At 41.2% G+C, this 14,742-nt stretch overlaps 1 protein-coding gene across 3 annotated transcripts; it reads right to left on the reverse strand.

Moving 5' to 3' along the window:
• Positions 1-24: 24 nt before the first annotated feature.
• LOC103721301 (uncharacterized) lies at positions 25-11,228 on the reverse strand. Of its 3 annotated transcripts, XR_015971225.1 has the most exons (10): positions 10,684-11,152; positions 10,075-10,175; positions 8,326-8,423; positions 6,779-6,987; positions 6,527-6,579; positions 4,499-4,648; positions 3,574-4,140; positions 2,375-2,494; positions 1,451-2,257; positions 25-433 (listed from the first exon to the last, which is right to left on the reverse strand). XR_015971225.1 is itself a non-coding variant. In XM_008811454.5 (6 exons), the coding sequence occupies exons 1-6, from the start codon at positions 11,045-11,047 to the stop codon at positions 4,601-4,603; spliced, it is 873 nt and encodes a 290-aa protein (XP_008809676.2). In that variant the 5' UTR covers positions 11,048-11,228; the 3' UTR covers positions 4,266-4,600. The 3 variants fall into 3 exon arrangements, 1 of the variants encoding a protein (XP_008809676.2); XR_015971226.1 differs by lacking the exon at positions 3,574-4,140 and having other exon boundaries at positions 36-433; XM_008811454.5 differs by lacking the exons at positions 25-433; positions 1,451-2,257; positions 2,375-2,494; positions 3,574-4,140 and having other exon boundaries at positions 4,266-4,648; positions 10,684-11,228.
• Between the last annotated feature and the right edge of the window lie 3,514 nt (positions 11,229-14,742).

The following is a 14,742-nucleotide window of genomic DNA, read 5'->3' on the forward strand; positions in this document are numbered from 1 at the left end:
TGAGTCGCATGGACATTAAGTTTTTACATTTAAAACATCCAAATGTGGCATACTTTATGGCTCTAGATGTCCCATGTAGGGATCGAATAAGCACATATGTTTCACTAAAGGGGCGATAATTTCTTTCAGATGAAGATGGATCAAGCATGGAAAAAAAAAACAAAGGAGTTGAGCAGGCACTTTTAGTTTCAGTAGCCTGAACACCATCTTTCCGATAATAAGAAATTACACAGGTTTCTCTTGAGGACTCAAGCTTGCTTCTCATCATCAAGCACTCTCGTTGCTTTAATTAGAAATGCATACTCACAATGTATGAAACGGCCACCCTCAGAAAATGCCCACTGCTCATGTTTGTCTTCAGAATGACCAACCGCGAACAAGTGGAGCATGTCCTAGCTCTCACTTTTGCCATCAGTTAGCACCTTCTCCTACCCTGAAGAACAAAAAGCAAACAGAAGAAGCACGACATTACAAGCTTGAGGTGATATCTAAAATCAAAGTGGACTAGGAGAATAACAATCGTTTTACTGAATAATGTTAATAAGAAAACAATCTGAAAAGTAAAAACTCTCATCAATAAGTGCTGACTGCAGGAAAAAGGGAGAAGGAAATAAATGGAAAGGTGAAAGAAAATCGAGAAACAGGTAAATTGTTATTTTTCAGAATGAAAGCAAGGATTTGGCAGACTCAGAAAATCAAATAAGACATCATAATGAAGCACCATAAATATTCTTGGAATGAGTCTATCGATTCAAAGTTGGGCATATGGGAGATATATATGCATTCCAACTTGCATTCGGATGTAAAAATAGTGTATGGGAGATCAACCATTTAACGGACTGATATTTTTTTGACCTCGCAGGTGATTGCCTAAAGACATTGCCTGAGGAAGAGATGCCACATAGATTAAATCATGGGAACACGTCTCCCTTCTCTCTTCCCTTTTTCTCCTTTGTTGTTAATTCCCCTGGGTGACCTTCTTTCCTCTCTCCCCCATCTTCTTTTCTTCCTTTACTCATCATCTGTTTTTATTTCCCTGGAGGGACCTAGTATGCTTAGACTGCATGATCATCTGACATTGTTTGAGACAGTGCTAACATGGATATGGGGTCCAAAATTGCAGCATGTTGTTTACATGTATCCATCTTAGCTAAATACTTGAAAGAACCTACAAGGGAGCATTGAAGAAAATTGATATTATATTATTATTTCGATCTCTTCCTAAAACCAGGTCAAGTTGGAAAAATATTCGCAATTTATCATTTGACTTAATCAACAGTTATTAGTTAAAAAATAAAGAAAAATAAACCAAAAAATACCTTTGAAAACAGTAAAGGGATCTGAAGGGAATGAAAACTTGGGAAACCTTATGAGTCATGAAAAGATGCTGTAACTAGCATGCACTGAAGGATAGCAAAGCCATGGAGATATGTTATCATATGGAGAATACCTGTGAATGGAGCTCATAGTCACCTTGGTTTCTAGGCTCACCAAACTCATCGTAGTCCATAGTGGTGAGAGGTAAACCGCCATGGCGCCATCCATCATTGTGTTGCAGATATTAAGAAATGGACCTGCATCAAGTCACAACCAAAGAGAGGCTAGTTGTAACTCATCACAATACCATCATACATGTCACAGGCTATGCATTTTTCCATGTAAATAATGATCTCTATGCAAAAGGAAAGAAACATTTTAGAAATATTTTTAAAAAAAGAATGATCCAACAAAAATTAAGTCACTATAGTGGCTTTGCTGTTTTCTGAAAAAGAAGGTATATATATTTATTAAAATGAACTTTCGAGTATGCCACAAACATTATGAAAATTCCAAAGACGAGAATTGGTAATATTTCATAGATTTTAAAATCCTATTATTCTCCATCAACCTTTTTCATTTACCTTCAGTCTTAGCAAGAAAATTGCTACAAATGAAATTTATTTTAAAAATCCCGGTTTTTTTTCTTTGTTTTACCAATAGGAATATGGTCAACATTTTCAAAGTACATATTCTTCCAAAAAATTAAAGAAGCCATGGTTTTATTTACTCATTCTGCCGCCTGAACAAAGAAATAGGATGGTCAGAAGATGCAACATAAATCCTAGTGCAAAGAACCACCATTAATTTCTTATTTTCTTCCACCATCTTCTCTAGAAAAATAAATCAAACACTGTCACCGTTGACTTAATATAAATCATTTCAGTTTGCCATATCTTCTCTTCTTGTGTGCATATCTCATGTCTCCTCTCCAGTGTCACTGCAAGAATACCACAGAAAGACGCAGCTGATCGTAGAATTAAAGAATCTTAGGAAATGCATGAGCTCACTGTCTTTTGAACGAATGGATATGATTGTGGACTAAAACAACAATTACCTTCAAATTGGCAGCACAAAACAAGTCAGGCTTACATATTGATAGCTGCACCAAACACAAGGCCAATGGCACCAAGCCGATTTTTATAAACAGAACCTTCATTGACAAGGTCCACGCCACCTGCAGCAAAATCATTAGTCGGGTTTAACCTGCATTATCTGGTGCCAGCCTGATGTCAAGAAAATCTCCTCCACCTCCATGATAAAATGATAGTATACATTGTATTGGCAATGATAGCACTTGAAATTAAATTGGGTTTATATATTTTGACACCATCTCATCATGCATTGTATTTAGCAGATCAAAATTTGAGACTTTATCTATATCAGCTAATAGTTAAAAGGAACAGGACATAATCAACTAGCACTCCAAGAAGTTCAGCGTATAAATGGTAGATAAAATACAGAACATTGAAGCAGCACAAGTCAAAGAGGTTTCCAAGGACCAGATGTTGAAGAATGCCAGGAATACAGTGTACGTACATACATCCATACATACATATGCAGACATATAGATACGTATGCATGGCGGGTCAGTAGTCAGTAGAAGAGGAATACAAATTAGGAAGCAAAAAGGAGAGATACGAGAGAGAAGGTGGAAGTATCCGAAAAATGGTTCCACATCGAAAGGAAGAGCAAGAGTAGGAAAAAGAGTCGGCAATACAATAGCATAGAAGAGGGTTAATTGGCTATGCAAGCCATGCCCATCTTTCAGGGCCATTCTTTGATAGGTAAATTTTGCGGAAATGTTGGTCAATTTTTTCATAAGTAGGTAAGTTATTTTTTCATGGACAGTATTTATTCATAAAATAGAGTAAAAGTCTTACCCATTTAAAAGATGGGTAAGCCATTTTTCCGCAAGCCAAAAAATAAAATAATCTTTTTATTTCATTCCTAAAATACCCCTAACCCTATAATAAAAGTATAATACAATAATATAATAATCTAATAATATAATATAATATAACATATTAATTATTGTTATATATAATAATATTTATATAATATAGGATATTATGAAAAATACAGATGGAACTTTGCAACTTATCCGAAAAAGTAGCAATGTAAAAAAATATAAATAACAGATTCCGAAACTATTTTTCAATACATAAAAGTATATAAGTAAATTGATTTTTTTAAAATATTGTCTGAAAAATAATTTTATCTAAAAAAATACTTATTTTTGGATAAGTTTTTTACCCTCCAAAAAAACAGACCAATGGGTGCAGTACGTATCGCTATCGAGACGTTGAGCCGACATAATTTGTGAGAGTTGTACATGATTGGCTCGCTCAGCTCACCAACCTGCTCAAGAGTTATATAATGTTGTTAATTATAGGTCATGCCAACCTACTGTAGAACCTCCCCAGCGTCAATTGCAAATGGGCCAACCAACATGAGTCGAGGTAAGATTGTCAGCGAGCGAGCAGAGTGATTTCTATTCATTTGGAGTTCATCTTTCCACGCCTATATGAGGCAGAGGAACATCAGGCACAACCAAGCCTCATCTTTTGTGAGGTGAATCATATCTCAAGGCCCCCTACCTGCAATGCCTTATTTTGGCAGAAGCTGCATGCTTCGAAAGGCTACACAGTGCCATGGATGGGAATGCAATAGAATGTGGTGTGACTTAAAAGTGCAGCGTGTCAAGGCCACCTAAAAAGCACCGAGGAGGTGCAGAAAGGCAGAGATGATTAACCATCCATACAACGCGGGGGCGTCGGAGAGGCAAATAGCTTCCTTCCACTTCACCCATTTCAACTTCAGCTGTCAAGCCAAAATAGATCAAATTGTCATCAGACATCGGGTATATATTGGACCAGACCACAGCTCAAACCGTTCTCAGCAAACTGGGGCTATGGTTGCGAGATGGTCATTGCAAGATCAACGAGAAAACAAAACCACATGAGAAATCTTTTACTTGGAAAGACTGGTACAAGAAATTAAGTCCTAATCTATCACCAATCAACAATACGACGTAGTCTTGCCATTCTGCCAGATTACAATTGGCCCATAAAGGTGCGAAACAATAGGTACATGGTCTACAGGCATAAATTTGAATTCCACGTGAAGTGAAGCAATAAACTAATGAAATGAGATATACACAGGACCGCAGGCTTCTCACCGGTGAGGCACTGCTAGTCGCCAGGCAAGAATTCTTGAGCCACCGGAGCTGAGGTTTCCTTCCCATCGAACAGATGTTTGCTGCTCTGCTGCATTGGCTGCCTTACTTGATTGCTTTGGATTTTCTCTCATCATCGCCGCTATCTAAGCCCTGGCAAACACAACATTTTTTTGCAATGCATGTTTCAATTTGTAATTTTGAAACAAAAGTTGATAATTTGTCAAATGCTTCAAGGAAATCAAGTCAAAACAGGAGTTTTGTAATACAATAACTAATGCTCAGAGTGGGGAAAACAAAGGGGAAGTATGAAAAATCAAAGAGTATAAATGTCAAAACTAGTGTTTATAATGATTCAGCATCTGCCTTCATTATGTATGCATGTTCTGTATGGGTCTGTGTATGGGTGGCTGTATACAAGATAGCGTCAGCATTTGAATGTATGCTGCAACTTAGACTGGTACAAACAATGTATGGGGCTTCTGGTTAAACAACTTTCATCAAATTTACGCATCTACAAGGGGCACACAAATATTGGAAGAACCTAGCAATAAAAAAACAAAGAAAATTAAAAGGGAGAAAAGAATGTGTATTGATTCCACTTGTGAGATGGATGCTAGCCCTAATTCTTCGAGCAGCTCTCCTCTTTACCTTTTCCTTTTATCTCCTTCTACCCCTTTTCCTCTCCCTCTCTTCTAGGCCCATGAGGCCCAGGGAGAAAAGCAACAACAAAAACCAGGCCACCAGAAAAACTCAAAAATCCATCAGAAATAAGAATCTCAAATTCAAAACACTCAAAGCAAGAAAAGATCTTGACTTCAAAAAAAAATCTGATATCCAATAAGAGTAAATGAATCACAAAACAGGGATATTTTTCTTTTCTATTTTTTTTCTTCCTTCGTGTGTGTGTGTGTGTGTGTGTGTTGGGAAGGGCTCTAAGGTATTCCAAACAGCAGGCTTCCCAATATTTCCAACCTTTGGTACCAGATTCAAAATGAGCATGTCTCCTTTCTTGAAGAACTACTCTCATTTCAGGCACGGTACTTAATCAAAAACTAACCAGGAAAAAGAAAAAAATAAATAAATAACAGTCAGTGAAAATAGAGGTGTGAATCATATAAAACTAGTATTTCTATGCCTAGCTAGATTAGGGATGATGTGTTAGGAGAAGGGCAGAGGAAATTAAAGGATGTTTGCACAAGATGGATGCCTAGGATGACTTGGATAGCAGAAGGTATTTTTGGAAATAAAAAACTATCTTGAAGAAAAGCAGGACATGTCAGTTGCTTAAGGTGTGGACGTGGGACACAGGAAGCCAAACATCGCTCCCTAGACTTCTTTTATATATTCTATTTATTTCTAAATATTTTAAAAATACTAACTGTTCACCCACATATGCAGCCCATATACTGCATATGCACTATGACCAGCTTCATACCACAACTACCTTTTAAAACACTGAACCTCAATATCACCAAACATAATATGCAAGAATGCTTTGTCAAACTCAACAAAGATCATGACAGAATTGGGGAAGGGAAAATTTTTTAGGTACATACATTCTATTGGAAGATGGAAGATATGAATGGAATTAGTTACCTCTTTGAAAATTGAAATAGTGCTGGGTGGTCTTAGATAGGAAAAAATAGTGAAACAACATATGCAACAGATCCCTGAATTTTGGGGCTAGCTTGCTTGCTTGTTGCTGTGGTTATGATACAGAAGAGAAGTAATAGTATACTAAAAGTAGTTTGATACAGTAAGCATATCATGAATAATTGTTCAAGCATCAATCAAAGAGATAATACACATATAGGTTGCATATCACTATCCAGATTTAGTATATTATCACATTTATTCCTAAAAGATTAAGCAAGCTACTATTGCTTACTTTCTCCAAGAGAACAATCTTGCTGTATCACACAGTGAGAATCTCACAAACCGTTGCTGCAATGTGAAGTACATGCATGACACGGGGAATTCAAGGAGTTGAAATGGAAATTCCAAAAGATATTGAATGAGTTATCTTACCGAGTTGCTTCCAATCTTATCAAAATCGTCATCAAAACTGTCAGCACCATCATCTGAAAAATGTAGCATATCATGTATTATCTCAAAAACTTTTAACTACAAATTATACTACTCAATGATTTCCTCCAGCAGTTTCTAATGACAATTTCATGCACACCTAGTCAAAAATAAAGTGCAAGTATAACTACTGCTTACATTTCTTATTCTTATGATGAATGAGTGACAACACGTATGAAATTGTAAATCGCCTACCTGGACCATCATCATCACTTCCAAGGTCCCCCAGAAGAAACATATCCAAATCATGCTCTGTATTTGATGAGGTGGAAGTCTTATTTTGCGACTTTGTTTCTTTTGCTCCTGCTGTAGTAGCTGGTGGAGCAGTTGTATTCTCCTTATCACTATCTTTTTGCTTCTGTTCCACCTTTGTTTTTAATTCCTCCATATATTTTTTCTCATAACTAATAGGATCCACACAGAATTAAATTCAGTTAGGTAACTGCATTTTTTTTAAAAAAAAGAAAACCGTAGCATGGTTATACTATAAAAAGCAAAAATTCTTCCTAACAATAAATTGGCATGCATTTGTTAAAGCTTCCAAGCTTTGGCTTGATGTCAAAGACACCTAATGTGTTAAGTAAATGTAAGTTTGCTATTTTAAATCATTGAAATCATACACCAGAACAGTAAAGAACAAATAGTGGCAAAATGTGTGGCTACAACTAAGTAATACCAACATGGATGTGTTATGAAGATGTAAATTTTAAAACCAAATGGAAAGGGGCATTTAGAACATCATAACAGAATTTATCTTGAAGAATACCTAATTCAAAAGATACTAGGTTGTTCAGCAAGCTTAAAGTGTAAACTATCAAGAAAGCAAAATGTGAAAAACATGATATGAGAAATTGTTCAACAAGCTGGAGCAAAAGTCATCCTACAGAATATGCATTTGCTAAAGAGTAAGCTGTTGCATCAGAACATTACACTCTTCAATATTCACTTCAAGCTATACAGCACCCCCGCTTTACATTTGAGGTTTCATTAGAAGCTTCATGTAAACCTTTCATGTTATTTAGACAGTTTCCTTAACTCTCTTCATCTAGATAGCGTAGCAGCATTCCCATTAACAATGACTGCATGTTTTTCCTCATTCGCACAGTGAAAGTTAGAAATGCCCTAAATCTTTTCTAACACCGCTACCTTTCCACCAGATCTGGTATAACGTGCAGAGAATTGATGCTACATCTTAACATATATCTACATCTGAGAACTGCATTATTCTTCAATTAGCAAAACAAGCTATTTAGATGGCGACAGCGGTACAAGGTATGTACATTTTTATGTATCTACATATACACACATATATATGTATGTATCTATGTATGTAAGTATATATACATATGTATGTGTATACATGCGCACGCACACACATATACTATATATATACATAAAAACACAAGCAAGAATTGTATTCGATGCAACATATATTTGTGCGTGATTCCTGATTTCAGCCTGAGGAAGAGGTGCAGGGTCAAATAAATAGAGATGAGTGACACGGGTGCTTAAGGAGAGTCCTTTTCAACCGGGGGAGCCAAAAAGAAATTTTTTTATGGCAATTTATTTTTGTTTTATGCCTAAGCAAAGACAAATTTTGGAATGCCTAAATATCCATTTTTTCGGTATCAGTGAGGCAGACATTAAACCTGAAATGTTGATAAAAAATGGGTTCAAAAAAAAAATAAAAAAAAAAAATATAAAGCTATCAGATGGAAGACACAGAAAGGCAAGATACTTACGGAGCCACATAATTGTTTACAAGCATAAAATATATTCGCCAGAATTTTCTCTCTTTCATATAGCGTGGGCATAGATCATATCGAAACTTGGAGATTTCCTGAAATACAGAAGTCATTTATCTGCTCAATTCATATAATGTCAAATATAAATGAAACCACAAGAATGAAAAGCACAATGCAAACACTTAATCTTAAGGTCAGCATGTAAATAGAGGAGATAAATCTTGCCTCATTTTACTGTGTAAAAGATGCTTGCACTCCCACAACCCTTATAACGAAAAAGGGGAAAAGGAAGGAAAAAGCTGATAACCTAATCTAAGTATGCAAGTTGATCTCATGAGTGATTGACCCATGCCATTCATCAAAACCAATTTCAAAATTAAAAGGCCAAGTTCTACTAGCTTAACAATTCCGCATAAACTAGAATCTTCGACTTGATTAATACACTCTAAACCTCACTCTCATTCCATACCTGATCCCTAGGACTCCAAGACATCTTGATAGAAGTATCATTATCTCTATTGTTAACTTTATCAAAAACAATCTTGATAAAATAAGATATGCGCCTTCACTAGTTTATTTATTATTGGATTTTCATGTCATGCATTTTACTAAAAATGCAATCACTAAATAAATAAATTTAGCAAATATATAATATAAACATTATAGCTTTCTGACCACATGTGTACCATAATCTTTTATGATCTATATTTTTACCATTCTGGCAATCCTGATCCACTCTAACACCCGCATCCAATCCAGTTAACTGACAAGTAAAGGCTGTCATCCAACTTAATAGTAGCAGGCCATCAATTCTTCTCCTACTTCTTCCCTCTTCCAACACACCAAGAGATTCAACCAACAATTTCATTACAAGTGCACAAATTCCATATCTCATTAAAACCACTATACCATGGCATTATGTGACCTAAAAAATTCTCTGTAAGATATCACTAAAATCTGCTTTCTCTCCTATGTGACCAAGGTGCACCAACAGCATTCTTTCAATTTACAAAGTATTACACAGATTAACTTGCACTCAAGCCAGTTTTTATAACCTAGCTGCAAACTTAAAATGCTAATGACTAATCAGGCTCAGCCTCATTAGTCCTCATAATACTTTCCAATAGGGACAATCAGTGTATTGCATCCCATCTTAATTAAGAGCATGGGTTTCATAATGATTTATAAATGTCTCAATATCTTCAAAATGAGCAATATGGATTAAACACAGACTTACTCGATATGAATAGGAGCAGCTAGTAGGGCTATAGTATCTTGAAAACTGGTGGAAACATTCATCATTACATAACTGTGAAGTTGCTTTATGCTCATTCTGATATCAGAAAAGTTAATCAATAGTAAGATATCAGACACTCTGGTTATAGATATTGCCACCAAAGTGGAACATGAACATGCCAATCTAAGTGCCCTCTAGTGGTTTCATGCAGCTGGTCCTCGTATTAAATTTTTTATGAGTCAGATATATTGACCTCTAATGATTAGTATAGGTTGATTATGTCTTTTGCAATATAACTTTGTTTAAGTTTTGACCAAAAATGCAACGAGACTATCATAGCTAGTCAGGAAAAAATTCATATCTCCATTCATTTTGAATCATCACACAAAAAAAGCATCAATTGAGCAACCCATCCCGACCCCCCAAAAAAGGGATAAAATAAAATGAAAAAAATAAATAAAATAGAACTATGAATTCTATAAAGTAAAAGGTAACAAAAGACCAAGTACCTTAACTGTTGAGAGAACAAGTGTAGCATGTCTCGCTTGCCACTCATTAAGATCCTGCCTAACATTTGACACTGTGGGAACCTCCGACATTTCTGGTTCATCTATACACAAAGCATATCAAAAGACTGAATGATTATCCATCCAAAATCAAAAGAACGAAGAAAGGACCAAAACAGACGCTGTTTATATTAGAAGCCAATTCCCAAAAGCTATAACAGAAGAACAACAAACAGAAGGAACACCTAAAGCAGTTCACTTCACAATTCATAACTTACAAGACCTTATAAGATTACCACTGCTGCAAAACTTCAAATAACCCAGAAATTATGCAAATTAATCACATAAATCCAAGCAAAATGAACGTATCTCATAGATCCATTACATTCTAAAAATGTAAAAAAACATTGACTTTAACATGATAACTGATCAAAAATTGTCTCTTTCTTCAGCATCCCTCCGGCAGAGAATTTCAAGTAATAAGAAACATCACCTACAATCTATATATATATATATAGAAAAAAAAAGAGGGGGCATGTTTTACATAAAATAGAAAAGGTCAACGAAGAAAGCGAGTAGATAGCATAAAAAAGATTCATTCAATAGACGTACCTTCCATGGGGAAATCACGGAAAGTGCTGAGGGTGATGCCCTTGACGAACTCCCTGAGCTCCTCGGTGATGCCGAACCGCTCGAGATCCCAGGCCGGGTCCAGCACGGCGGATCCGCCCGGCACGAGGGGGGAGATGGGGAGGCTAGGGAGGTCGACGGCGAGGGTCTTGATCTGGTCGGCGGCCCTGAAGGCCTCTGAGCGGATGAGGTCGGCCTTCTTGGTGGCCTCAGCAGCGAGCTCCTTGGACTTCTTGGCGGTCTCGGAGACGAACTCCTGGGAGAACTTGGCGGCCCCAATTGTCAGCTCCTGCGACCGCTTCGCCGCCTCCCCGGCGAATACCCTAGCCTTCTCCCATAGATCCATCGCCGTCGTCTTCCTTCGTCGGCTCCGTCCAGAGAGAGAGGAACAAAAAAGAACGACGGGATGCGAGGATTGGATTTGAAGGAAGGGAAAAAGAATTATATCGAAATTCGAAAGGGGGATCAACGAGGACCTTGACCACGGTTGGATGATCCACAGGCGTATTTTAAGAGAGAGTGAGATGACGCTCTCCAAGGAAAATGGGGGCATGCGCTAAGTGAAAGGGAATCATTAAATCTGGGAACAGATCAGAACCGTCCAATCGAACATGACAGACCAAAACGAGATGGCGCCAAAATGCTTGAATTACTTAAAAATTTTTATTTTTACCTGCCTTGATCGAAGAGACTAATGTGGACAAATTTTTGTCCCCTATTAGTGTCCCTCTTCTGTTAGGATCTTGGTTTTGATTTCTATCCAAATCCAATCTCTTCATGCTAAAAATAGCTATGAGTGTAATGGTATTTCCCTTCAGCGACAAGCAATGATCAATTGACAATAGAAGAAAAAAAAATAAAGAGACAGATTAGATAAGAAAACATTGTTCATTAATAAGGATGACAGTGTTCAAGTGATTGGATCTCAGTATTTTTTTAAATTTTTTTCTGTCTTTATTTCTTGGTTTCTCGATGTCACAGCTTGTGATTTTAGGGTGAACGATTGAATGATTTTGATTTAGAGGAACGGCACATGTTTAACTATTAGTTATTTTCTTTCTTTCCTTTCACTTTCTCCCTCAAGAAGTTATATTGATATGGATTAAGGTGTAAGGTTTTCTTGGGTTTACTTTTTGGGGTTCTTCATCCTCTGTATTATAATCGGAAATTGTCTGATGATTAGTGTTGGGGGAAGTGTTGCCGCGTCCTCGGCCGAGCGCATTCCCCGAGCAGGAGCGCGTTCCGCCGAGCAGGCTGAGCCGCTCAAGCAAACCCCCGCGCGGGAGCCGGCCGAGCGCCTCCCTCCGAGCGGGAACCGCCCGAGCGCGTTCCTCCGAGCAGGAGCCGGCTGAGCATGTTCCTCTGAGGAGGGACCAGCCGAGCGGACCCTCTGGGCGGGGACCGACCAAGCAATACTTAGCCTGGCCAACCCAAGAACGCCCAAACCACGTCCTGAGGCCACGTCCTCCCGCAGCTTAGTCGGGAGATCACGTGTTGACTTCACCAACAGCCGATGAATACGAGTCGTACAGACTCCCGTTTCACTCAACAATCAAAGCGTATGGCACTCGCAGGCCCCTAGCTTACTCAACAATTAAGGCGTATGGCTTCCATCGCTTACGGACACCAAGCCTTTCACGGCAAACTCACATGCCTATAAATGACGGCATGGCTCCATGACGACTTGGGCTCCGGCCTAATCTCCTGCAATGATGGCATTGACTTTCATGATAGGGCATTAAAAGATTGATCGTACGACAGATTCTGTCACATCACAGGTGAACTAGCCCTCCCCATAAAAGGAGTATTTCTCCACTCAAAAGGGGGGCTTTTCTCCGACTGGAATCCTCTCTCTCTTCCTCTCTCTCGGTCCATTTTTCTCCACATATTGCCCCTGTTCTGATTTAGGCATCGGAGGGCCGGCGCCGGAGAGCCCGGCCACCGGCTTCTTGCAGGTCTCCAGGAAGGCGCCACCCGCCGACGGACTGCCACCCACCACTCAGGCGGCGGAGCCTCCCCCTTTCGGCCGACGGTCGCCCCCGGGTCCAATTTCCAGCAACAGTTGGCGCTAGAGGAAGGGCCCGAGTCGCGACCATGAAACTGAGAAGCAAGGGAGCTTCCAACGCCTCCCGACGTCCTCCACCAAGCCCCGGACGCTCTGTCCAGAACTCGCCGCCTCCGGAAGACTCGACTCCTCAAGTCCGGCCGGAGCAGTTCGATGCCCTGGTGCAGCAGGTTCAGGCTTTGGCCGCTGCTATCCAGGGCCTGCAACCCAGGGGCGTCCCGATGGTGCCGCCCCCTTCGGCCCCAGTTCAACTGGCGCCCCCTGAGAGTGGACCGCCTCTCCCAGGTCAAGATCACCGTGTTCCGGCCTCCCCCTGGGGGGAACACCCGGTGAGGGGTCCTGGAGACTGGCCACAGCCGTCAGAAGTCGAGCCAGTCCCAGGACAACTTGCGCCGGGGCGGACCGCTGCGGTGGTCCCTCCGAGTGATGAGCTCGACAAAAAGGTCGAGAACCTGGAACGTCAGATTGAGGCGCTCCGCGGCAGGAAGACGGGACGCGATGGTGACTTCGAGTTCACCACGAGATCCCCCTTCTCCCAGCAAATCGAGGATGAGCCGGTCCCGCCAAGGTTCAAGATGCTCCAGGTGGAGCCCTACAATGGCAGGACCGACCCTCTCGACCACCTGGAAAGCTATCGGGCTTTAATGGCCCTGCAGGGAGCCTCGGAGGCTCTGCTTTGTAAAGCCTTCCCAGCAACACTCCGAGGAGCAGCCCGGCTCTGGTTTACCGGGCTGAAGCCTAGTACCGTCTCATCCTTTGAGCAGCTCGGCAGGCAGTTCGCCAGCAACTTTACTGCTAGCCGACCCCAGCGGCGGACCTCTGACTCCCTCCTCGATATAAAACAAAAGGAGGGAGAGTCTCTCAGAGAGTACCTAGACCGATTTACCACCGCAACATGGGAGGTCCAGGAACTTGACCAGTCAATCGCCATGTCAGCGTTAAAGACTGGAGCCCGGTCCTACAGATTTCTCTTCTCCATCGAGAAGAGTTTCCCTGCTGATCTGACCGAGATGCTGGTTCGGGCGCGAAAGTATGCGAAGGCCGAAGAAGCCGTCGCTTCCAAACGGGGCGGGGCCGAGCAGGCCTCCAAGAAGCAGAAAAGGCGCCGCGAGGAGCGTGGCCATCCCAGGAGCCCGTCCCCGCGCCGAGCCAAGAATCCGACCCGCCTGAAGAGTCCACCCCGGCTGCGGAGGCCACCTCGCCAGAGGTCCCCGCCTCGCCCGAGGTCTCCACAAGCCCGCACATCCAACGGGAGGTATGAAAACTACACTCCCCTTACCGCTCCTCGGGCCGAAATCCTTATGGAGATCGAGGGTCGAGACTACTTCCGGCCCCCACCCCCGAGACGAGACCCTGGGGCTAGGCGTAACCCCCGGAAGTATTGCCGCTTTCACCGAGACCACGGCCATGATACAGAGGAGTGCTTCCAGCTTCGGGACGAGATCGAAGCGCTCATTCGCCGAGGAGTGCTTGATCGGTTCGTGCGGAACCAACCCACTGGAAGGCCGGTGGAGAATCCCTCGCAGCCCGAAGATCCAAATGCCAACAGGCCCATCGTCGGCACTATCAACACCATCCGAGGCGGGCCCTCGGCCGGAGGAGCTCCAGAGGAAGGAACCACCTCAAAGCGCTTGCGCGCCTCGGAGGCCATCTCATTTTCAGATGAGGACCTGAAGGGAATTGAAACTCCCCATGACGATGCTGTGGTCGTCTCTATGGTCGTGAACAAATTTGATGTAAAGCGTGTTTTGATTGATAATGGAAGCTCGGCGAACATTTTGTATTTCGATGCCTATTCCAGAATGGGGATGGCGGAAAAACAACTGCGGAGGATGAACGCCCCGTTGGTTGGCTTTACTGGGGACTCGGTCCCAGTAGAGGGCGAGGTCGACCTCCTGGTCACGGTCGGCCTCGCCCCCCAAGAGAGCACCGTGAAGATGAGTTTCCTTGTGGTGCGCCTGCCCTCGGTTTACAAC

This window comes from Phoenix dactylifera, chromosome 11, assembly GCF_051530095.1.
Source record: "Phoenix dactylifera cultivar Ajwa chromosome 11, Ajwa_hap1_PhDact_Kaust_v1.1, whole genome shotgun sequence".
Classification (NCBI taxonomy): Eukaryota; Viridiplantae; Streptophyta; class Magnoliopsida; order Arecales; family Arecaceae; genus Phoenix; species Phoenix dactylifera.

Excerpts from the sequence above, each read along its gene's own strand:
- LOC103721301 (XM_008811454.5), bottom strand. The coding sequence starts at position 11,047 with ATGGATCTATGGGAGAAGGCTAGGGTATTCGCCGGGGAGGCGGCGAAG. Across the intron at positions 10,176-10,683 it reads CCGTGATTTCCCCATGGAAG|ATGAACCAGAAATGTCGGAG; the intron begins GTACGTCTATTG and ends CTTTGTGTATAG. Across the intron at positions 4,649-6,526 it reads ATAAGATTGGAAGCAACTCG|GGCTTAGATAGCGGCGATGA; the intron begins GTAAGATAACTC and ends TGTGTTTGCCAG.